This window comes from Callorhinus ursinus, unplaced genomic scaffold (assembly GCF_003265705.2).
Source record: "Callorhinus ursinus isolate GAN/ISIS: 27379988/994484 unplaced genomic scaffold, GSC_fseal_2.0 scaffold19, whole genome shotgun sequence".
NCBI lineage: Eukaryota > Metazoa > Chordata > Mammalia > Carnivora > Otariidae > Callorhinus > Callorhinus ursinus.
This window is the reverse complement of record NW_027397081.1, coordinates 8,657,319-8,681,391: the sequence shown is the minus strand read 5'-3', so window position 1 is coordinate 8,681,391 and position 24,073 is coordinate 8,657,319. Positions and strand designations below refer to the sequence as shown.

Sequence of the window (24,073 nt, the reverse complement as noted above, 5' to 3'; positions counted from 1 at the left end):
GCACAGGCCTAAATAAGATTATAGATCGTTGCAAGACCTAGTTATCTATTTAGCCAAGGTGGCAATTAGATTCTAAAGGCAAAGGCAGAGGGTTATACAGTCAACAAGACTTAGCTTTTTTAATAGTGAGAAGATTCAACTTTAATAGAAACAGTTTGTCTAGGCAGATGAAAGATAAAGAAAAACCTTCGTTTATAACTTAGACCAATAATCTAAGAAAACTGTCATTTCAACAGGGAGAAAAGCCAAACTCCAGTCTTATATCCGTGTACTTCTGATATTAAAACTCATGCATTCCAACAAGATGAATTAAAAGAAGTTTATGCAGTCTCTCTTTCCCTTCCTGTCATCTCCCATGTTGATATATGATGTTCTGATCAGAATCTCCATCAGGAATGAAGGGCTGTCAGCTGTAGGAGTGCTGCCAACAGTCCTCAACTCTCAGAGGCCATCGGAATTGCCTTGACTGAAGACAGCTGCCTTGCCCAGGTCACGCCTTCTTCCCAGCTGGTAACATCCAATGACTGTTATAAAAGTCCCGGGCCTTTTGCCCTCTTTCAGGATGGTTCTGAAGGGTAATCCTACTCTGGAACTCCTCAGAGAATCACTTAAGGCTTCTGTTGATATAGTATCACTGCCCGAACATCTGCCTGATCTGCTCTCTTATTTACCCTTCTCTTCCCCAAGCGTTGATCACTCCCAAATAATTTTTTTTTTAACTACATACTAGTCTCCATAATCTTCATCAGTCCTGACCATGCACAAAATTCCTTTCCAAAGATTTCCTTTTACAGCCTTCTACAACTTTCCTCTTTACATCCGAGTTTGTCCTCAGTGTTCCCTCTTTGAACTCTTTGTCTCCCTTTCCTTGCGAAGAGTTGTTTCCCTATTATTTCCAGTAGTCTTAATTACATTTATTAACATTATTTACATTTGTTTATTTGTTCTTAGATTACCCATAAATCTTCATTAGGCAAAGTACTAAGGGTTTTCTCTGAAACAAAAACAAATGAACAAACAAAATAGAAACAAACTCAAATACAAAGAACTGGAAAATACCAGATGCTTTTTCTTTTCTGACAAGTTTTGCAATAGAGAGAACATGAACCTGCCTGACTTCCAGTAAACACAGGTAGAACAGAAACTGTACATCTAATGCCAACAACTCTAAAGACAGGTCCATTTTAATAAACCCAACAACCTGAAATTAGCTTCAATATCAAACATTTTCCCAGATCACATAAACTTGAAAGATGTTTGGGTTAGTTACAATTTTTCTGAGTTTTAGAATGCCCAATTATTATAAGTGTTTGCCTTTAAGCCAACTAAATGAAATTTAGCGATACCATCCAGAGAGAGAGAAAACAGCTCACGTTTACAACATACATGGACGCACATACAAATACACAAACATGATGCAAACAAAATCTTAAAGGCCCAATTTCCAAATATAATCTTTTTACAAAACAAATCCATTGTAAGATGAGATCATAATTTATAGATCCATTAATTGGTCATTTTTCTTAGGAGTCTAACAAATACTGCGGCCAAGCAGTGTTGCAAAAAAAAAAAAAATTACCCAATTTTAGAGACTACAACCCAAAGGGCTGCATATGGGGATCAAATGGTCATTTCCCATATCCCAATTGGAACACGGCTAGTTTTGTTCAAAGATACCAAAAATTGCAACAACAAACAAACCAAATGAAGTCCTGGGTACCAGTAGTAAGCATCGGTTCCTCCCCAAAAGCCAGAGCTTCACCGAATGAACCAAACAGAAGAAACAAGGTCACGTGCCATTGCACATGAAGTACTCACCAAGAGATGTCCGTCCAAACCAAACCCCCAAACTAGTTCTTTGCTGCCGGAGTTATATTTGGTGCCGAAGGTTGGCGGTACCCAGGTGGGGTGGGGCCCCTGTGATCGTCCCTGGGACCAAGAGCCTAGGCAGCCGCTTGGACGGTCACCAGACTTCCCTTACTGATGAACCATGAGCAAGGAGCTCCTAGCTGGTTTGCCAACTTTGTACCCAAACCCAAGTTTGTGTGTCTGATGTACAGCTAACACTGAGACATCGAGTAAGCCGTGAGGAAAGGGCTTCTCTGAGAGGCGACCAGATGAGGAGCCCAACAGACAAGCCTCAACTCTACCTCCCCCCAAAGGAGAGTCAAGAGTCAGGGAAATTTAAAGGCAAATAAAAGGGGCCTGGGTAAAAAGTTGCAGCTGTTCTTCTTAGTCCCATTAACGCTTTGGTTACCAGCTTCAGCAACATAAAGTAAGTTGTTAACGCAATTCAGCTTCTGTTTGTTACGCGCTTCCTTCTTCCTAGGCGAAAGGAATGCCTTTTAAACTAAAATAACCCACTGACCTCCCCAACTCAGGCAGGGTGTGAATGACGGGTGCTACAAACTTTTAGGCTGATATATATATTTATATGTATATATATACTACTCTACATCGATCTGAAAAATTAAGTGTTCATGCATTCAACAAATACTGTCTACTCTGTGCCAGGTGTGGTCTGGGGTGTAGGAGGTACGATGCTGACAGGGCACATAGGATCCCTACCCTGTTGGAGGTACAGCCTCATAGGGGCCCAAGGAGGGCGGCAGAGGGGGATGAAAGGAGAGATTATAGAGCCAGGACATCTGAAGCAAAATGGGAACTTCGATGTTTTGGAGCAACGACCCAATCCTTCAGACCATGAGGTCACTCTTTTTGCTTTAAGTGTTTTAAGTTAGGGCGCCTGGGTGGCTCAGTTGGTTAAGTGTCAGCCTTCAGCTCAGGTCATGATCTCTGGGTTCTGGGATCCAGCCCCACTCAGCGGGGAGCCTGCTTCTCCCTCTCCCTCTGCTGCTCCCGCTGCTTGTACTCTCTCTCTGTCAAATAAATAAATAAAATCTTTAAAAAAAAATGTTGTAAGTCCACAAACTACACTTCCTGGAAGCAGGCTTAAGTGACGAGTTTGTCGTCCACCCTGCTCTCTGCCCCAGTGGGGCGGGTAATTGGGCGGTGATTACAATCCACTGCACGTGGTACTGCTCTGACCCAGACCAGTTAACGCTGTCTAGTTCGGGGCTTGGGAGGCAAAGTGACAAACTATGAAAAAATAAGATATATGAGGAAAGCTTAAAATAACAAGACAGAAGGGCTTTGCTGGTGATATTAAATAAGAGCCCTCAGACCTTCAACGTGTAAACAACAGGTATTAGGCCAAGAAACTTTTCTGTGGATATGAGTCCAAAAGTACCTGAAATAGGTCCCTACAGCAAAAAGGAAGAATCATTACCATTATCAGCAATATTGTGTTGATGCTTCAGTAGAACGAACACGCAAGCAGAATAAACAGCACTATCAGGGCTGGGCACGCAAATACGCCTGGAAGCCGAGACTCGGATTTCAGTTCCAGTTTGTAAAGTATTTCCAAGTTGGATATTTCCAAGTTTGGATGTGAGGAGAAAGAAAAAGAGGTCCCCTGAGGCCACATGCAGAGGAAGGGCTGTAGACACAGACAGACTAACATTCTGCTTCCTGCTTTTGATTTGATTTGATTCTTTGAAAAAAAAAACAGATCTAAGAATCGCTGATGCACGGGCCCGCCTGATGCCAGAGGACGTGGGCTTTGCAAAGATTCTGTAATTTCTGTCTCTTTGTAATTATACATGCTGCTGTACAGAGTAAGAAAAACGGAACCTAGAGGTGGGTTTCCCAAGTCCCGCAGCCACAACCTTATCCCTGCCAAGGAAAGCACAGTCCCTTGCAAGTCAGAAATAACCCATCAATTGATATTTATTTTCTACTACATGCCTGACCGCGGGCAAGGTGCTTTCTCATAAGCTTGATCTGGGTGAGAAGCTGGGATAAGGGATATGGCCAAACTTAGGGATCCAACAGGGCCTAATGGAGATCACATGCTCACCCCACAACCTGATCTGAGCATTTTCATAGACATTCTGAGTCTTTTCCTCGTAGAAAACAGGAGAAGCTGCCTCTTTTCTTCCCTGTTCCCGTTTGCTCAAGCGTTTCTCATGTGTCCTAATAACCATAGATTTCATTTTCCACCCACCCAGACTCCTTGCTCCTCCCCGTTCGGTCCAGGGAGAACTCGTAAATGTCATTGGTCACAAAGCCACTCTCCATGCTCGCCAGAGTCACTAATCCACTTTCGGAGGGGTTCACAGCTATGTTGTCATAGTCACAAGACATGTCATCGGGAGCGACTTCACCCAAACACACTCGGAATGAAATGTTCTTCAGGTCTGGCCGGGTCTCAGCTAAATCGGCTTCACTTTGTTTTCGGATGATGTTGTAAACCTCTGGGTCTGGGCAGTCCCCGTGGTGAGGAGAGGGCCAGAGGGTGTGCTGCTCCTTTGTGCTGGGGCCTGGCTGCTCCCGTTTCCTAGGAGGAAAGAAAACCAGGGCCAAGTATTTTAGATGGGGGGGATTGAGAATATCCCTGTGTCTCCTGCTCAGGCAGGAGGAAGTCATCCTGGGCAATCACTACACTGCACTTCTCACCTGCGGAAACATCCAAGTCAGGGCTCTGGGGTGAGGTAGGGTACCAAAACAGGAAAGTGATTGCCTAGCTACCATTCACTGCTGCCCCAGCATAGAACAGAGGTGGTTGTCCTGGGATCCCCAGAGCTGCCAGAGCATCCATGGATAGAATTGGATGGGGAAAAAATATCACATTTAAAAAAAGCTCATCTCCAAGTGAAAGTTAGCCTGTCCTTCCGTTCTAAACGTAGGCAATAAATCGGAGTAGAATTAGTAATATCTTTGACTTGATCACCAACAGAATCACGGACATTTTCATATCTCATCACCGTTATCGTAGATGCCTTAAAATATTCTACACTCATCTCTACTTCAAAATTATGCTAATTATACTCACCACTAAATAAAGAAACATTAATAGAGAAACACGTGTATTACCGAATCACATTCATGTTTTGGAAATATTTTGCTAAATTGTTATATCAGTACAATTGCTTCCCTTGCAATCCAATATATTTTATTTTATATATTTAGAGATATTGTTCTGAGAAGGGGTCCATAGGCTTTACCCAGCTGCTATAGAGGTCTGTGGCACAAAAAGGTTAATAACCCTTGAGATAGACTCCAGCTTCAAAGTCACAATTCACAATTCCTGGTGAGGGGCTAAATAGACCATGAAATGGAAACAAACAAACAAAAACAAAAACAAAAAACTGCAGAGTAAGTAGTTGGGAAATATATTACCAATTTTTAAATTGAATTCTATTTTTAGATCAAAATGAATTAACTAATAAAAAGGATCATAGTAAGAACTAACATTTTTGAGTGTTTACTATATGCCCATTCTGCATGAATTAACTGTTTTAATTCTTCTAATAATCCTATAAGGAAGATATTATTAAATGAAGCAGGTTCTACTGTTGACCCTTGAACAATGAGGGGATTATGCATACCAAGCCCCTGTGCAGTTGAAAATCTGCATGTAACTTTGACCCCAAACTGAAGCATTCATAGCCTACTGCTGACTGGAAGCCTAACACATATTTTACATGTTATATGTATTATATACTGTATCCTTACAATAAAGTCAGTGAGAGAAAAGAAAATGTTATTAAGAAAGTCATAAAGAAGAGAAAAGACATTTACAGTCCTGTACTGTATTTATTGAAAAATACCCAAAACATGTATAAGTGGACCCACACAGTTCAAACCCATGTTGTTCCAGGGTCAACTGTGCATTGAAATCTTACTAATTCATCATAAAATAGTCATTAAAGGGAGTCGAATCTTAAACTGAAACTCAGTTTTCCTGTTGTAAAATGGGCAGACCAGCCTTCTTCTATGTGTGGCATGATGCTGGGGAATAAAAAGGCAACTGAGAGGAGCTATGGGAACCTCAAAAATGGTGGCACACGATCCATAAATAGAGATGCTCTAGGCCACTTAGTGTAGCTATTTTGTAGCAATCTATAATTGTATATTCAATTAAAAGCAAAGTCAACTAAAAGGCTTTAGCTATTTCATTTTGAATAAAGGGATTCTGTTTCAGATGTTTGCCAGAAGGCTTTGGGACAGTCATTTTTCAATGGCTCACTATTTATTCCTTCACCCAACTAACAAACATTTTTGGAGAGAGAGCGTACATTCATGAAGGCACTTTGCTGAGCGATGTGTGGCTACTAAGGAGGTGAATAACCGTTTCACCCTCAAGTCATTTGAAATCTTTCACACACAAAAATTAATGACTATAAGGGGCGCCTGGGTGGCTCAGATGGTTAAGCGTCTGCCTTCGGCTCAGGTCATGATCCCAGGGTCCTGGGATCGAGTCCCGCATCGGGCTCCCTGCTCCTTGGGAGCCTGCTTCTCCCTCTGCCTCTCTCTCTCTCTCTCTCCCTCTCTCTCTCTGTCTCTCATGAATAAATAAATAAAATCTTTAAAAAAAAATTAATGACTATAAGATCACTTTCTTAATCACGACTAAGCACAAATGCTTAGTACTTCTGAATATCCGGAGGCCATCAGAGAATTTACTCTCAAATCTGCAATGGTAATTCTCTTGGAGCTGCTGTGGCTTTTCATGAAGCAAACAGAGCAATGTCCGAATCTCCAAGAGTCCAGAAGATACACAGGTTTACAAAATGAAGGTTTTACTTGCCTCCTTCTATAGATCCAAACCCAAAACACAACCATGATGACCACAAGAAGAAGGATGGTGCTGGGGATCAGAAGGTAAGCAAGATTCAAGGCAGCTTCTGGAAAAAACAAAACAAAACAAAACAAAACAAAACGTATTATTATCAGCACTAGTGATGTTTTTATGAACTTCAGAACAGGCTTAAAAAAGCGTAATCAACACAGAGTATTGCAAAGAGCATCTTCCCGGAAGGAGATGTGTGTACAGTTAGCCAGTTAGCAAAGCCTTCTAGTTTCAGTGAGTGAGCATTTTCTACCTGCGCTAAGACCCTAAGTAATAGAGGAAAGAAGTTTACATGTTGGAGTTTCTTGCAAAATGTCAGAAGTGCACTGTTTTAATCACACTTTTTTCTCCAGAGGGAAGAGATTCTCTTTTCTTGCCTTGCTCTCCCTTAACAAAGGGGCTGCTTGGGCAGTGTTGATGTCTTCGGCTCGGGAAGAGAGAGGCAGGGAGAGAGAAGCAAGTCTCAGTGCTATTACTAGGAAGGAGAAGGTCACGTGAAGTACATGACCTTCGCAACAAATCTGACTAAATCTAATTGGCTCCAGTTGGGGCCAAGAGCAGTGACTGTGGCGGGCACTCAGAGGCCTGCTATCCTGACCTTTCCTGTCCTTTAAGACTTAGAACCAAAGAATTTTCTGTCATGGGCCTTTAGGAAGAATCAAGGACTGGCGACTGACCCCTTTCTTACTCCCACTGGTCCAAAGTTCCCAACCTTCTAGAAGCTGTTGCTTTGTTTTCCTGTGAGGCTGCAAACCTGACAACCACACACACACACACTCACACACACACACACACACACACACACACAAAGGGCCCAAAACAAAACCCACTTTAAGTGCCACCATGATAACAATGAGCAATGAAAACGCCACCCAACTCTACACAGCACTTTGTACTTTTTTCAAAGCATTTTCAACATGTTTTATCTGTTGTATAATAAAAAAAATTTGACTGGCCTTTGTCCCTGGTTCCTGGAAGAGAGACTCTAAATCTTTGGAATTTCTCAGGTAATAGGAGTAACTCTGTTATTCATGAGTCCCTCAGACCGTGTCAGAGTTTATGCTGATGAGATGTCACAGGAGGGGGACGGGTGGGGTCTCAGGATGGTTGAGGGGGGCCCTAGAGATTGAGTTCAGTTATACGGCCAATGACCAAATCAATCATACCTTTGTAATAACACCTCAGTGAAGTCTCTGCGCACCAAAGTTCAGTGGAGCTTTCTGGCTGGTGAACACATTGATGTGCCAGGAGGGTGATTATGCATCTCGATATGGGACCTTCCTGGACCTTACCCAATCTGTTTCCTCTGCTGGCTGCTCCTGATTTGGATTCTTTACAATAAAATGCAGTCCTAAGTCTAGTGTTTTCCTGAATTCTGTGAGCCATTTTGTGAGTTAGCACAACTGAGAGGGTCGTGGGCATCCTCCGGATTTGTAGCCAGCTTATCAGAAGTGGGAGTGGCCTGGGGACCCCTGAACTTGTGATCGATGTCTGCAGGGAGGGCAGACTTGTGGGGGACGGAGCCTTTCACCTGTGGGGTTTGCCCTAAGTTGGGGTGGCTGGTGTCAGAACTGAAGTGCAGTATTACAATATCCTATTTCATTTCATGGGCACGGTGGTGCTCTCAGACAGGTGAGAAATACAGCATTACTTCTGTGATGCAAAAGAGGACACTAAAGCACAGAGAAATGATGTGCTTTTTTAATGTCCAGTGACACAAACCCAGATCTCCCTCTTAACATTCAAGGTGAGAGGCTCGAGGTTGAAATTCCATTAGCACTCTAATTTATCACCCCATTTTCTTTGATCCTTTATGATTTGAATTGTAAAATGTTTTTGCCCGTCTCCTTTCTTTCTTTCCACAAGTGAATCTCAAGCACGGACATCATGCATCCCACATCCTGCCTTCTGCTCTTGCAGGGCCCCACTCCCACCCCCACGACTGTCGGGTATTCTACCCCCTCCCACGTCGTCACGCAGGCATTTCACCTCCTGGCCAGTCTACTCTCCCCAGGCGCTTCCCTGACCAACCCCAGCACCGCATGCACTTTCTGCAAAGTCTCAGATGCCCTGTCTAGTTTGTTTTTTAAGTAGCTGAGGGAAGGAACAAAGTAGAAAATATAATCTTGGGTAATTTGTGATCAAGAGAGTCCCATCATCTATTTTCCCCGGGAGAGTTCAGTCCATACCGTCATTTCCTTTAAATGTCTCTCTGGCATCTTCTTCCCCCGTGTCTTCCGGAAGCATGGGTGTTGCTGGCCCTGTTCCTTCATCTGGAAGCAGACACATTCACTTGAGAACCCGGGGGAAGGCCTCACAATCCAGATAATCTCTGAGGTCCTACCAGGTTGTAGGGGGGATACCAAAAGACAGCAGCAATTTGACCCAGGCCATTTATAAACATAGAAAAGTAAAGGGTTGAATTTGCTGGCCTACAGGTTTAATTGTCTTCATCCTCCTGGTGAGAGTTTCGCTGCCAAGAATCCTGTAGTTAAACAGACAGCAGGTGGCTGGTGTCAAGGCACATAGAATGCAGAGGTGCCAAAGGCCTGGGCCAATGACTCACTCCGAGGACCATAAATTATCCGTGTGGCTCACTTCTTTTCTCATTAGATTGAATTATTCCTTTCATACTGTCAATAATGACAAGTCACATCCCAAACTGAATTTGTGGTTGTTGCTTTTCAGCTTTGGGAGAAATGGGCAATACCAGAGAGAGAGATTAATGAACTACTTGACAGGGTTGGGTGTGGCATACATCTCTCTAAATAGTCTGACTTCACACCAGTCCTCTTCCTGTTGGAAAATCTGGTCTAAAGAACACACGGTTCTAAACCCATAAAAGGGGCCTGGGAAACAGCCCAGATTAACCCAAATCTCAAATGATAGGCTTACCTCCAGGCTTTGTAGAAGGAGCTGTTGGTTTCTCTGTGGCAGAAAGAAACAAATATGAAAATAGTAACTAAATTTCCATGCCATCTGGATGAAATTGGCCAGATCATGGCATCCACTTATTTACTCATTCACTCATCTGATAAACTTTAGTGTTACTAGATGCCAAGATCTGGGTTAGTAAGTCAAAAGAAATTTTGCAGCAAGTCTAGCCTTCCCCCAGCTTTACCTGGGTATTTTTTTAAAGTTTTAAAAGGTATTTTAAAACTTTAGGGGCGCCTGAGTGGCTCAATTGGTTGATCGGCTGTCTTCAGCTCAGGTCATGATCCCGGAGTCCTGGGATCGAGCCCCACGTCGGGGTCCCTGCTCAGCGGGGATTCTGTTTCTCCCTCACCCTCTGCCTGCCGCTCTGCCTACTTGTGCTCTCTCTCTCTGTGTGTGTCAAAGAAATAAATAAAATCTTTTAAAAAAAGTATTTTAAAATTTTAAATGCGGGAATTTCCAAATATACACAAAAATAGAAAGAGTGTTAGAATGAACCCTCATGTACCATCACTCAGCTTCAACCCTTATCAACATATGGCTAATCTAGTTTCAAAAGTAACCCCTACCCCTTCCCAGCTACACTCAGGCCTGGATTATTTTAAAGCAGTCAAAGACATTTTAACAATTCCCTCTGGGGATGTTTTAGAGGGTAACAAACACTGATCTCCCAGGAGTGGACTGTGGTTGGGGGCAGGGAAGCAGACCACCACCAGCCCCAAGGCGGACACTGGTGATCTAGAACCCAAGTCCTTTTAAATACCTCAAAGAGCCTCAGGAAAATCAGGCTGCACAAATAATCTACATTGAATGTTTTTACCTTGGGCTGGGAGTGTCCCCTTAAGGTACTGGTAGTAAATCTCTCATGCTCATCAAGTGCTCTGGGATTCATAGGGATGGGGTCCTTAAAGGGCATGATTTTGGAATTCACAGTCCTAAGGCCAGGATGCCAAGGCTATTCTGAAGCTTCTGAAGGAAACTTTTAATCCTCTTCCCATGAGAGAGAGAGAGAGAGAGAGAGAGAGAGTGTGTGTGTGTCTGTGCATGTGAACGCAAGTACACAAAAGTGATGCAAATCTATTTATTTATTTTAAAAGCCCCACCTATATAGTGCCTTCTATATGATAGAAACATCACCATGTTCTAAGTGTTTTATAAAAACAAACACGATTTACCCTGCCAACAGCCTTATGAGGTACTTGCTATTATTCTGGTGGTTTTGTACGCCATCTATCCGAGGTACCGGGAGATTAAATAACTTGTCTAAATCTCACAGCTAGTGAGTAGCTGAGCTGGAATTTGAACCAGATAAATTCAAGTGAAAATTAAAATTGCAAGGAGACCAAAACTGTGCAGGGTAGTGGCGATATAATAGCAGATGAGAACAGTTCCAGCTCTCTCTGGCTCTTAGACGCTATAGGATGGCCATAACGTACGGAAAGACAGGATGATATTAACAAATAGTAATTTTGTGATATTACATTATAGTATGTAGTATATTCAATAACATGACATGACCTATTCATTTTCTTGTCCCTCCATGGCTCAATCCACTGTGCAAAACTGCATTAAACACGGCACATTAAGGCATCATTTCCATCAGTCCCTGCAATGCATCTGCGATGCGTTGCCTCAGATGATTTGTCTTTGATTTTCACTGAAGACACCTACACCTTTAGCAGACCCTAGAACTAAGCAAGGGTTCAGGTCTGGTTAGCATGCACCTACTCTACGTGGTCATGTTGTCAAGTCCAGTTTTAGACGTTATTCAACCAGTCGCTTGCCCAGATAGATCTGCCATCTATTATGCCAGATAATAGGATATCTGGCATAATAGATGGTGTGCCATCCTGTTGGAACTGCACTGGATGACCCTCCCCTCGCCCATCAAGTGCAGGGATTAACTGGTCAAACATGTACGACTTTAGACCTCACACCAGCCATGTAGTGAAAGGGACAAACTTATAAACAGGCAGTTAAAGTACCGTGTGTGTGAGGTGCTAAAATCCTCCTAGGAGGAAAACCTAACTTGCTTTTGAGGGGCCCCTGGAAGGTTTCCCAAAGGAAATTTTTTTAACTTCTTATTTTGAAAAATCCCAGATTTATGAAAATTTGCTAAAATAGTACGAAGAGTGCCCATATAGCCTCACCCAAACGTCACGATTTTATCAGATTTCATTTATTTATTCTGTCTCTCTTTATCTCTCTATATTTATGTCTATGAATCTATATTTTTATTTATATCTATGTGTATACCCACACATGTACGAAAAATACATACAGACACGTGTAACTTTTTTTGTGAGAATAAGTTGCAGACATGGTTACTCTTTACTTCTAATTACTTCAGTATGTTTTTAAAAAGTTGGGGTGGGGGGCAGGCTCTTATGTAACCACAGTAGAGTGATCAGAACCAAGAAATCGACATTGATAGTCTATTACCTAATCTACAGACCTTATTCAAATTCTGCCAATCGTCCTAATACTGCCCTTTATAGGAAACCATCCCATCATCGTCCAGGTTCAAATCCACAATCACCTGTTGCACTTAGCTGTGTTATGAGAAAAGATGATGTTCAGCGTAAACCCCAAAGGTGAGAATGAGTTGTCTGAGCAAGGGTAGGAATGTTCCAAGCACAGGGAACAGCAGTTAAGAGCTCTTGGGCAACTTCACAGAGCCCACAGGGGAAGGATGAAGGAGGGGGTGGGGAAAACAACTTGTAGCAGCAAAAATCACAGCAAAAACAGTTAAATTCAAACGATTTTAGGACTACTTAGTCTTTAACTAGATATAACTAAGAAGTCATTCTATTCTGGCCAGGAGACGGTGCAGGACTTGGACCCATCAGGAGGCTTCGGGGATCTGAGAAACTTCAGGGACAGATCAAAATTCAATTCACTTCAAGTTTAGATCTAAGTCAGTTATGAGGGAGGAGTTTGGGAAACCCCAGCAGAGTGAGACTGCAGGCTTGTAGCCAATTCAAAACACTTAACAGATCTAGAAGCAAATGCCAGTTGAATTTGCAAGGCATAGCTAGAGGGTGTTTTAAGCCTGCTCCTCAAGGTGACAGCTATCTGTCCAATGTCAGTGAAATCAGGGTACTCCATCATCTACCTCCACTGGTCATTATGCTGTTTCCTTAAAGCCCCAGAAAATCATGTCATGTGGCTGTTAGAAGACCCAGCAACAATGACCAGCTCCCTTTCAAATTTCTTCTTTTTCCCAAGTTCCTACAGCCAACCTCACATGTGGAAAGAATAAGAACTTGTGATTGTCCACTTAGAGGGATTTTTGTTCCTTGTGTTTCTCATAATTCTCGCTTTGTCATACATAAATTAGACCCTTCCCTTCTCTTGGCATCAGACACTCCCCTCCCTGGCTAGGAGTACTCCTCAGTGAGGAATTGTCACTGCATTCGCCAGTGTTTAACATGGCTAGTATTTGCAGCAAGCTTTCTCAGAGACCATGTAACAAATTCTGGGAACTAGCAGCTGCTTATGAAGTAAGAGAGGAAGTTGCGAATTCAACCATGTAACTTGGGAAGGGATTCATTACCATTGGAATATTTGCAAATGAAATTGTTCTTCATGTTGCATCGGTCATCATTCCACTGGAACGTGTAGGGGCCCCCGACGCCAGCAGGTGCGGATGGCTGATGGTACATGACCACGCAGACCTCGCTGCCGCACGAAGGCTCATCCACATACCAGTTCCTGTAGGGAAGGGGTCAACAATGGAGACCACTGGAGGAGGAAACCCCAAGACTTCAAAACCTTTGTTTGCCCATCAAGTTCCGTTGAGCCACCAACTTAGGATTCTGCTTTGGAAGACAATACAGAGAGAGGCAGGAATTGGAGTCCTGCCAATAAGTGGAACATGTGCTTTCTAATGTGGACATCGAGATCAATCATCTGACATTTACCACAACCTCTTTGTAGGGAGGAATATATTACCCTATGATATCTGCAAAGTAATTATGAGAAAAAGCAGCTAGCAGGGCCAGTCTGGATGATCTTATTTCTTCTTTGCTTTTTGCTAACTGGCTTCTGTTTCTCTTTGTTTTAGAAATCAGATGCACTGAGAAGAGGCATGGCTTATCTCAGCCAGAGCTTGCCCTGCTCAAATCTCTCTGTGCTTTTCAACCATCACAACTGCCTTTCTAGCCCCGGGAAGTAAATGGAAAATGTAAGCATCTGAGCAAGACTTTCCAGAATGTAGAAGCTGTCAAAGCAAGTGAGGGGGTGGGGACGAGAGCAGAAGGGCCACATAGTCTTTTTCAGTTTTTAAGTTGTTTCCACTTCATCAGGCAGATGAGCCCCTCCTTCTGCCTCTGTGGCCAGACTTCTTGTCTTTGTCTTCCTTGCTCCTGGATGGGGTGCATTAGTAGCCTGAGCTCCACTACCCAGTGATACTTGGAATTAAATGGTGCTACCACCCAGTTGGATATAATGATGCCAGGGTAAGACCTTGGAGTCCATAGAGAGTCTAAATGCTGTGAGCACTCACTGCACACATTGACTCGAGGCTGGGCTTCATAGTCTGCGGGGTTATGGTTACCCACCTGAGCTGCTTCCTTCTGAGGCCCAGATCTTGCCCTGATGCTCAGATTCTTTAGCTGGGTCCTGCTGCTCTCCCAGATCTTGTCAGAGCCCCTTCTTAGGAGGCAGCTGAGAGACAGGTCTCCTTGTAGCACCTCAGTATGGCTCTGCTTGAGTGCTATGTTACCATCCACCAAAGAGAAGATCCTTTGCTACACCCACTGGGTTGAACTTGCCTGGACAATAACTGAACTTGCAACACTGCTTGGATGCTGTGAATGGACCGCTGGGGGCCCTGACTTAGGCTGGGCTCTGACCCATTATTTGCCTCCAGGCCATTTTCCAACCCAGGTGGTGGACCTCCTACCTTGACTTGCCTTGTTCTCTTCCCCAATGACCTTATGGCTTTATGTTATTTCATTTCACAGATGATAGAATGGATGGAATCTTACGCCTGGCACCTAGGTCGCGGACTCAAGCCAGCTCTCAGGCTTGTAACTCACTGGTAGAAGAGGAGGCCAGGTTCTCAGGAGGAAGGACCCTGCAACACCACAGTTGTGCACATGGTAATGATTTTTCCTCTTCTCCCAAAGGGACCTATGGCCACTTAGTAGAGTATCCATGCACTGGGGGAAGGGGAATATCCAAATACAATAAGAACGGTTGGGCACAGGATGCAAGGTGACATTGATATTTGAAAACTTGAAATGTCATCAAGGCTGCCCATTAGAGTAGGGGCATATTGAGGCCAGGTAGTAAATGGAGTTCTGCCCCAGGACCAGCTCATGGTGGGACCCATCCAGTGGTCATCTGCCCAGTCTCCAAACACATGGCTTGAACAGCCATATTTGGTAGTTGGTATAGTCCCACATTGGTTCTTTAGCCTATGAGGTAAGAGCTACAGTAGTGGACTAGGTCAAGTGCAAGTTTCTGAAACTGCACTCTTCCCCACCCTCTCCAGAGTAATAAATAAAAAACCAGTATCTTATCCAGGGGAAGATGACAGAAAGTACTACCACCCCTGAAGAGCCAGAGAATGCCGGGGGCGGGGTAGTGTCCACCATATCTCTAGTTAGTTCACTGGTCTGGCTCCTGCAAAAACCGGGCAGATCCCGAAGGACGATACTAGAGTAGCATAAACACAACTAAGTAGAAGTCTCAGTTATAGCTGCTGTGCCATATGAGGTATCTTTGCTAGAGCCGGTTAACAGGCCCTTGGCTACATAATGTGCAGATCCGGTGAACACAATATTTTCTATCAGAATGAGAATCAGAAACAGTCTGCATTCATTTGGAATGGACAACAGTATACATCTATGGTCTTGCCTCAGGCCTATACTAATTTTCAAACTCTCTGTCATAAGGTGGTATGAGGAGACCTGGACTACCTAGACATCTTGCAGAAAATCACACTGGTCTGCTAATATTTCTGACATGCTATTGAACCAGGTAAGCTAAGTAAGACCCTCATGTGTCCAGGGGTTAAGATGTCAGTTGCTAGTGATCTAGGGAATGCCAGAACATCCCTTTCATATTAAAGGACAAATACTGCATCTTGAAGCATCTTACAATAATGTGAAGAAGGATACATAGCACCTAGTAGGCCTCCCTGGGTTCTAGAGGCAGCCTATTTCACGCTTGGGGAATACTGCTCTGGCCCATATAGCAGTTGACATGAAGGACAGCCCGCTTTGAGTGAAGTCCAGAGGTAAAAAGGACCCTGAAGCAGGTTCTAGGCTGTGGTATAAGCAGATTTGTCAGTTGGGCCATATGGTCTAGGAGATCTTATTAGTAGAGGTATCAGTGATGGGAAAAATAATGCCATAGAGAATTTGTGGCAAGCCCCAATGAGGGAATCACAATGTAGACCCCTAGGATTCTACAGCAAGGTCATGTCATCTGTAGCTGAGAAATAATCACCTTTTGCAAAACAACTCCTGGCTTGCTACTAGGCAAGAAGCACCAAGAGACCGTGCGATCCAGCTTGCCCATCGTGAGTGTGGTACTGTCAGACACACCTAGTCCCCAGCTGGGCAGGCCCAGAAGTGATCCATTCTAAGATGGAAGAGGTAGATCCAGGACCAAAGAGGCCTGTATGAGCAGGCAGAGCAAACTGCCATGGCATCTCCCACTGTCATTCCAAGGTCTCTCCCTCAGTTTACACCTATCCCTGCATAAGGGAATCAATCCCTTATGACTGGCTGACAGAGGCTGCCCGAGTTCGGTTCATGGATGGATCAGCCAAGGATGGGAGTACAGCTCCACTGGACAGCAACTGCACTATGACCGCACTCAGAATCGGCCTTGAAAGATCAAGGGGTAAGAGGACATCCTCCCCATGGCTGCAGCTTAGATGGTATGCCTAGTTAACTGCCTTGCATGGAACGAGACGTTCCTGGAGGTTAGAATACATAAGGACTCAGGGGTAAAGCAAGAGCTTGGCCAGCTGATCAGGAGTCTAAAAGGAGAAAGAGAAGAAGATTGGGGATGGGGAACTCTCGGATAGCGTGATGTGATGTGAATAGACGTATGGGAATAGGCAGAAAGTATGAGGATCTATCACATGTTAAGCCCACCAGAAAGCATCTAGCATAGAAGAGGCACTGAACGGCCAGGGAGACAAAATGACTCAGCCAGTGGACGCCAGCCAGCCTGTGATCGGTCGCCCCAGTGCTCGCACAACAGACACGTACTAGAGTAGCCATGGTGGAAGGGGTGGAGCTTATGCATGGGGTCGGCAGGATCCATTTCCACTCACCAAGACTGATCTAGCTCCGGCCAAACACCTAACCTGCCAGCAACAGAGACCAAAGCTAAATCCCTGAAGGAACACCGACCTTAGGACACCAACCTGGCATTTGGTAGCAAGTTGACTACATTGGACTCCTTCCATTCTGAAAGGGGCAATGGTTCCCTTTGACAGGAATAGACATAGAGTCCGGGTATGGATTCGCCTTTCCCGCCTCAGGGCCTCAGTCAGCGCCACTATCCATTATTTGATCTACGGGCACAGAACCCCAAACAACACCTCATCAGTCCAAGGGACCTACTTTATAGCAGAGGAGGTGTGGAGTAGGCTGGTCGCCAGGGGTTTACTAGTCATGTCACATGTTGCACCATCTGGAAGTTGCTAGCCTGACAGAATGATGGAAAAATTTGTTGACAACATAGCCGAAGAACTAGCTTAGAGGGAATACTTTGCAAGGAGGCAGCATTATCCTCCAAGACTCAGTGCACGCTTTGAATCAATGACCTTTGTATCATCCCGTGTCCCCAAGAGTAAGAATACAGGGGTCTGGGTGCCGCAAAATACTTCCACCAGAAGATATAGGAAAAGTCTTATTAAACTCTTGAGTGATGGCTGCCCCTTGGGCACTCTGGGAACCTTGTGTCCAGAGACCAGCAGGCAAGAAGAGCAGTGGTTATCTTTGTAGGAGGTAACTGGCCCTAATCTCAGGAGGAGGTAGCTATGCTGTCACCCATTCGGGGTAGGAAGAAATACGTTTGGCCTCCAGGTTATCTACTTGGGTTCCTGTGGGTCCTCACATACCCCATTTCGATGGTAAATGGAAAGGTGCAATCACCCCAGCCTGAGAAGTGCAAAGTGACTGGGGCCTCACATTCCTCAGGGCTGAGGGTCTGGGTGCTGCCACAAGGTCAGCCACTGAGGCTCCCTGAGCAGACAGGGAGGGGACTCTGGACTGGATAGTAGAGGAGGGAGGTCAGTGAGTATCAGCTGGGGCCCTGGGACCAGCTAGAGTGGTGGGGAGTGAAGTTCATCCTACTAACTTTCCTTTTTTTTTAAACTAGAGACGGGGGCACAGAGAGAGGGAGAGAGAGAATCCTAAGCAGGCTCCATGCCCAGACAGAGGCCAACACAGGGATCAAGACCTGAGCTGAAATTACGAGTGGGACGCTTAACCCACTGAGCCACTAGGGCGCCCCACTAACTTTCCTTTTTAAAGTTTCTTCCAGGAAGAGAAGCCCATGAGAACCCTGGAGGGGCCACCCCTGGCACGTAGATGGAAGATGTGGATCTGATTAGCATAATGGGTAGACTTCGACAGATGCTGATCTGCTGTCTTCAAGGTAATGGGTAAAAAACATATATTTTAATCTGCATTCCTTTGATTGATAATGAGTTTAAACTTTTTTTTCATGTGAGCATTTACCAGTTAGATTTTCCATTTTTCAGCTGCTCAGGTCTTTTGCCTCTTTATCTTTTGAAGTTTATTGACTTACATAAGCTTTTAGTGTCTTAATGACTTAGACTCTTTATCATAAAAAGATAATTTCTCTGTAATTTGTTACATTTTCCCAGTCTTATGTCTGCCTTTTAACTTTGATATCTTTTGATATTTGTCCATGTCACTGCATTTCTTAGGGAGGGACAATGGCAATGCCATGGTGCCAGGGTGGGGTGTGAAATGAGTGAGTCCTGATGCTGTGGGTTTAGGACGGTCCTCCAAAATGTAGGCTTCCTTAAGTCCCGCTTTGGCCCATCCAGGCCCACTCCCTGTCTGAGTCTTAGCTCCACAGACCTTCAATCTCTCACTGGGGTTCTAATCCAAAAGGCTGGATAGCCAGAACCCCTGACTTCAAACATCATGTGCTGCTAAAACAATACTTCTGGACCACATCTTCCTGGACAGAGCTCTTGGGACATGAGGTGGGCAAAGAGCCAGGCTGACTGACCACCTTCACCTCCCTGCTTTGGCCAGTGCTATCCTCTGGGCTCTGCCTGGCTGGGCCTTCTCTTCTCCCCTGACCGGGTACTGCGGATTCAGCCTCCCTCCTTTTTGAGTTACGTCAAGTGCGTGAGCTGCTGCGGGTTCTCCGCACTTACCTGAATGTTGCCGTGCTGCCATCCGTCCACACATAAAGGTCCTGGCAGGCTGTGCTATTGCTTTGCTTCTCCTCGTGCCTCCTGAGCCCAATCCAGAAATCACCATCAGACGCCAAGAGGTTTTCAATGAACTTTTCTATCAGTCTCTGTTCATCCTCAGACTCAATGCTGACTAGCTGGCCCCCATCCCTCCTGCAGGCTGCGTTGGCTTCCTCAAAGTTCAGTCTTCGAGAAGCATCATGGAAGTAAACGACTTTATAACAAGGCCTCTGTGTCCCTCCCCGGCACACTGGCTGCCCTGGAAGAAAAAAAAAAAAGCCAACCTATTTCAGTACTCCCCAAAGTATCCCAGGGCAGGGATGCTCGGTGGCCTGGGCATGAAGCTACCCCCAGGCAGGAATCCTGATTACTCATCCGTGGACTGTATGATGTCATTTAGCTTCTCAGAGCATGTGAATACCCCTTCTGGCATTGGAGATGCAGTGATTTAAATTCTGATGACTGTATTGTGTAGGGACTCCGTGTTTTGTTTGGGTTCCATTATAGGTCTTGAAAAGCAGACATTTTTGACTATCCTTTAAAAGAGAGGTAGCTGAAGATTTATGGTTCTGCTTAAAGCCACACACATATAACACTTCCACCTCATCAGGAAGTCTCAGGGGACAGTGTGGTTTATAGGCAGCTTTCTCTGTTTGGTGCTTCCTTCAGGTAAGAGACATGTTCTGAAGTTGGGGGTGGGCTCCTCCATCCTGGGACCCTTTGCCCGGATAGTAGGACTGAGATTTTGCCCAGGCTGTGGTGTAAGCAGAAGCTAAGAGCATCAGGTCTATGGGGTCTTCTGCTATGACCGATCCTGCCTAAAGACACAGATAAGGTTTGCTGAACTCTCACCGTGGGGCATGAACTATGCTAAGGGCGTCTACATTTATATCTATACGTTCTCTCCTTGAACTCTCATAGTAATTCCCTGATGTAGCTCTTGTTTATGCCCCATTTTACAGAGGAGAAAACTGAGGCTCAGAGAAATTAAGTAATTTGGCTAAGGTCACATAGCTATCAGTGCTACTTTATAACAAGGCCTCCGTGTCCCTCCCCGGCATGTGGTTCTGATTACAGAGTCAAGCCCCTAACCGTTGAACTATGCTGCCCAGTTCCCACTCCGCCTCAGTTTCAGGCTGCTTTGGGAGCTTATGTAACATGTCTTATCGGACTGGCACTGGAAGGGCTGAATACCATCTCAGTCAAATGGATGGGATTCTATTGAGGAGGGACAAATTGTTCACCGGTACATACCCACCCCCCCCCCCCAAGCTGGCATCTGGGTGAAACCTTGCTGCGTGCAAATTCCGTTCCATCAACATGTATCGCATATACACTCTGTGCCTGGCACTGTGCTAGGTGCTGGGAATACAGAAACCACAATGCCAGTTCCTAGCCTGCAGAAGCACAGAGCATATACTTCTGGACCCAAATGTACAAGTGAAAACCAAATTTCAACAACGGAAGTCTCTTGCAAGGCAAGAGCCCGATTGTGGGCTGTGGGTGTGAACTGCTGCCGCAGAGAAAGGGATGAAGGATTTTGGTTTGGGAACCTCTTCCCAGCCCTCAAGGAATGTTCTCGTTTTCCTAATTTGTTTTGCAGCCGTGCAGGGAACCAGAGAGCATTCACCATTCCCGACACTGACCAGAATCCGGGGCAAAGGCTACCCACAGTTAACTGCATTTTCAGTGCTAAATGGGAACAGAGCACATGCAGATAATCCAGGAGACTCCTGTGAAGTCTTGTTTCTACTGCTCCCTTTATCGTTTTTGTAAGGAAATTCTCGATAAGCAACAAGTTAGAAGAGTTTTGCGTCTTCTCCCTTTCTCTGCTATTCTTCTGCTGTTGCTAGAACTCTAACAGGACGGGCCCATCAGCAAATTAGGAGGCCTCAAAAACAGGACATTTTCACTACGACGTTGTTCCAGAGAGAAAGGGGGGCGCTGGCTAGGGAGGCTGTCGCTGGCATGCTGCCTGGGGAGAAGCCTGGGCCAGCCCTGCTATTGTGATTCCTTCAAGGGGGCTCCAAATGAGGCAGCAGAAGGAAAATGAGCTCCAGGTACCTTCAGTCTGGCCATGGGCATAACATAAGGTGGAGCTGAATTTACTGGCAGTCCCCCTTTTTTCTACTGTTGGTTTATCAAGGGAAAACATGACACCTTCAACGGGTTTCCTGTATGGTCCAGCCGGGCCACACATGGCAAGTCAGGGGTGAGTGCCAGAGAGCGCCAGAGCTGGAAGGATGCCTGAGGCGCATCTGGTTCCCCTGCCTTCAGGAAGTGTCTTTCTCTTCTTATTTGCAGGAAGGGGAAGGGCGGGGGCTTCTGTTCCCCATGACCCAGGACAAAGCCCATGCAGCCCTAATCCCGGCAGCTTAATTCAGGTACACACCCCCCTTCTGCCGCCTCGCAGCCCACCCCCATCCCGAAACACACTTTAGATCCTTTCCATCAGCTCTGCAAGCCGGGATAACGGAGTGGAGGTGGTCATTCTCCGCCAGCCCCTTGGCCAATCTGTCTGCGCCCCGAAGACCTGAGAAAGAGGCACGGACATCCTTTCCCCGACATGCAGAACAGATAGAAGAGGCAAGAAGCCAGAGCACTGTACCTCCTCTGAGGTCCAAGTCCGAGGCTGCAGTGACACGACAGGAGGAAGGAAGCAGAGAGTCATTCCCCTGAGTCAGGCGGGGCTTGTCCCGAACTAACTAGGCTTCTTTCTGGATCTCTAAGCGCTCGGGTTCCAGAGCTGGATCCCGCCACCCCCCCCCCCAGAAGAGACCGGGAGTAACAGGCTGCGTTCCCACCGCACAGCCGATCCAGAATCCCCACTGTACCCGTGGTCTCCGGGAACAGGAGACCTCCCGCGTGGGCTGGAGGAGAGTTGGTGAGCCTGCCCCTGCGCCGGGGTCCAGGCAACTATTGCGCGGCACTCAGTGGGGCGGGCCGAGGGGGAGCCTCCTGGGGAGGATTTGCCCACTGCCTCACCTAGCCTACGTCCCCCAGCGCCCGGAACTCTGGGGGAGGGAACGGACTTCGCGTGTTCCAGGATAAGCAGGGATCCGCGCTGCCATTAGCCGCGGGGCGACGGCTCCCCTACAAGCAGGGGGCGCGGGAGGGCTGGGTCCACTAGCGTAGGCGAGGACGCCCCTCGCCTGTGCAGGGGGCCAGAGAAGAGGTGCGGCGGCCGTGACGACGGCCCGCAGCAGCTGGGGTGAGGTGGGTGCATCTGCGGAGCCCGACCGGGAACCAGCCCCCGCCCCAGCGCGCTCACTCACCGCTTAGCAGGCGACCGGTGGTACCCCGGGGCCCCGCCAGCAGCGCGGCCAACAGCATGGCCTGCAGCGCGGCTCCCGGCTGCATGGCCCCGGCTCGGGTGCGCCCTCGGACACCGCGGCGCCACGGCGGTGGAGAGGACGGACCCGTAGCGGCGTGCACGGCAAATGCAAAGGCGGCAGCAGCATCTCCCGAGGACCGACGGACGGGGCACCCGGTGGAGGCGGGGAGGGCGCGGAGCCAGCGCGCCGTCCTCCGCCCCCCTGGGACGTCACCGAGGGGAGGGCAGCCCCGCAGCTGGCCCGCCCCTGATGGCCTCCTCCGGCGGCCACGGCGCCACAGACCTGGCCCGCCCGAGGGGAGCGAGCAGAGGAGGGGAGCCAGCTCCCTGCCCGCCCCCCTCCCGTCCCCGCCTCCTCCGAGCTTCCCGCGGAGATCCTGCGTTTGCCCAGGGCGCGAGGCCCAGTAATGTCCCAGTTGGCCTCTCTGAAATCTGATGAAGAGAGGCACTGTGGCTCAAAACAGGGCCACATCTCCACCCCACTCCTCGCAGCCATGGCCAAATTCACCCAGAGCCCTGGGCTCTGCAGTGTGAGCCAGTGGGAGAGGCGAGGCGCTGAGACCTCCCTGGGGCTCGGTAGGCAGCAGTCTGGGTGCTCAACGCCACCCCTGAGAAAGGAATGGCGGATACGAAGAAAGATGCTCACGTGGGCAGTGTGCCCCTGGCCCGCAAGTTATGGGGCAGCGTGGATAGTGTCCAGAGGAGGTGGCTGAGTTGGAGTTCTGGCTGAGAAGAGAGTAGCTCCACCCGAAGCCAAAGGGTGTCTCTGAACTCAGCAAGGAAATAATCCCTGCCGTTTGCGGGGCACCTGTTGGGAGGTGGGGGTGATTGTTCAGCCTTGGGCTGGTGGTAGAAGGGAGAGGAGCCTCCCTAGGAAAGAATGGTCCCTCTCTGTGGAAAAGCCTTCCTCACCAGCTCAGCCCTCAGTGTGGGCTCCCTCTTTGAAACTGCCACAATACTCCTGTTTCCATCAGCTTCTTGTGGTAAACACAATGTTTTCAAAGATGCTCAAGTAATAAAGTGAGCCTTCTGTCCAAAAACTGAAGTACTGAGTGGCAGAAGGTGGGTCTGATTTCCCTGCCTTTTCCCCCATACCAGGCTGCTGTGAATGGCTGCAGAAGCCCCGTCTGGACCACTGACTTCCTGGGTTTTGGTCTCAGCTGGAGCCACTGCAATTCTAGAGGAAGAGGAGTGAGTGAATATAGTCCTGGGCAGGGGAATCTATTTCAGTATCAGCTGATGCTGTAGGGAGGAGCTGCTCCCGCAGAAAGAAGCATCAGCAGGGTGAGGACTGCCCTTTATGGCACGCTGATTTACAACCCATCTTTATGTCTGAAATTAGAATATCTCATATCCAACATGCATTCTTTCTAGAAACTCCTGGTTCTCAAGACAGAGAGGACTGCACGGTGAGGGAAGCCCCTGAGTTGGCATCTGATATTCTGCTTTTCTTCACTTAAAGTCTAGGTGGAACTTTGGCAATTCCTTCATCTCAGTTTCAATTAACTCTTGGTGTTACCTTAAGAGTTTTGGGAAGGTTTGATGGGGGCAGATAGACATGCAAGGGTGCAGATGGCTGGTTACTTAATGTCAATTGAAAAGGATGTATTTCCAATATTACAACACCTATTTCAATTTGGGGAAGCTGTTACCTTGGCCCAAATAATTAAATTGTGCCCTGAGTTCT

General features: G+C 46.7%; 1 protein-coding gene across 2 annotated transcripts; it reads right to left on the bottom strand.

The window, feature by feature from the left end:
* Positions 1-1,107: 1,107 nt before the first annotated feature.
* Positions 1,108-22,588, bottom strand: LAYN (layilin). Of its 2 annotated transcripts, XM_073903719.1 has the most exons (7): positions 22,328-22,588; positions 19,014-19,311; positions 13,185-13,342; positions 9,590-9,622; positions 8,884-8,967; positions 6,653-6,749; positions 1,108-4,399 (listed from the first exon to the last, which is right to left on the bottom strand). In XM_073903719.1, exons 1-7 carry the CDS (start codon positions 22,410-22,412, stop codon positions 4,036-4,038), a joined length of 1,119 nt encoding a protein of 372 aa, XP_073759820.1. In that variant the 5' UTR covers positions 22,413-22,588; the 3' UTR covers positions 1,108-4,035. The 2 variants fall into 2 exon arrangements, with proteins under 2 accessions (XP_073759820.1, XP_025749534.1); XM_025893749.2 differs by lacking the exons at positions 13,185-13,342; positions 22,328-22,588 and adding an exon at positions 21,661-21,800.
* Positions 22,589-24,073: the final 1,485 nt, after the last annotated feature.

Excerpts from the sequence above, each read along its gene's own strand:
- LAYN (XM_073903719.1), bottom strand. The coding sequence starts at position 22,412 with ATGCAGCCGGGAGCCGCGCTGCAGGCCATGCTGTTGGCCGCGCTGCTG. Across the intron at positions 9,623-13,184 it reads CATTTGCAAATATTCCAATG|AGAAACCAACAGCTCCTTCT; the intron begins GTAATGAATCCC and ends TTTCTGCCACAG. Across the intron at positions 8,968-9,589 it reads TCCTTCTACAAAGCCTGGAG|ATGAAGGAACAGGGCCAGCA; the intron begins GTAAGCCTATCA and ends GTCTGCTTCCAG.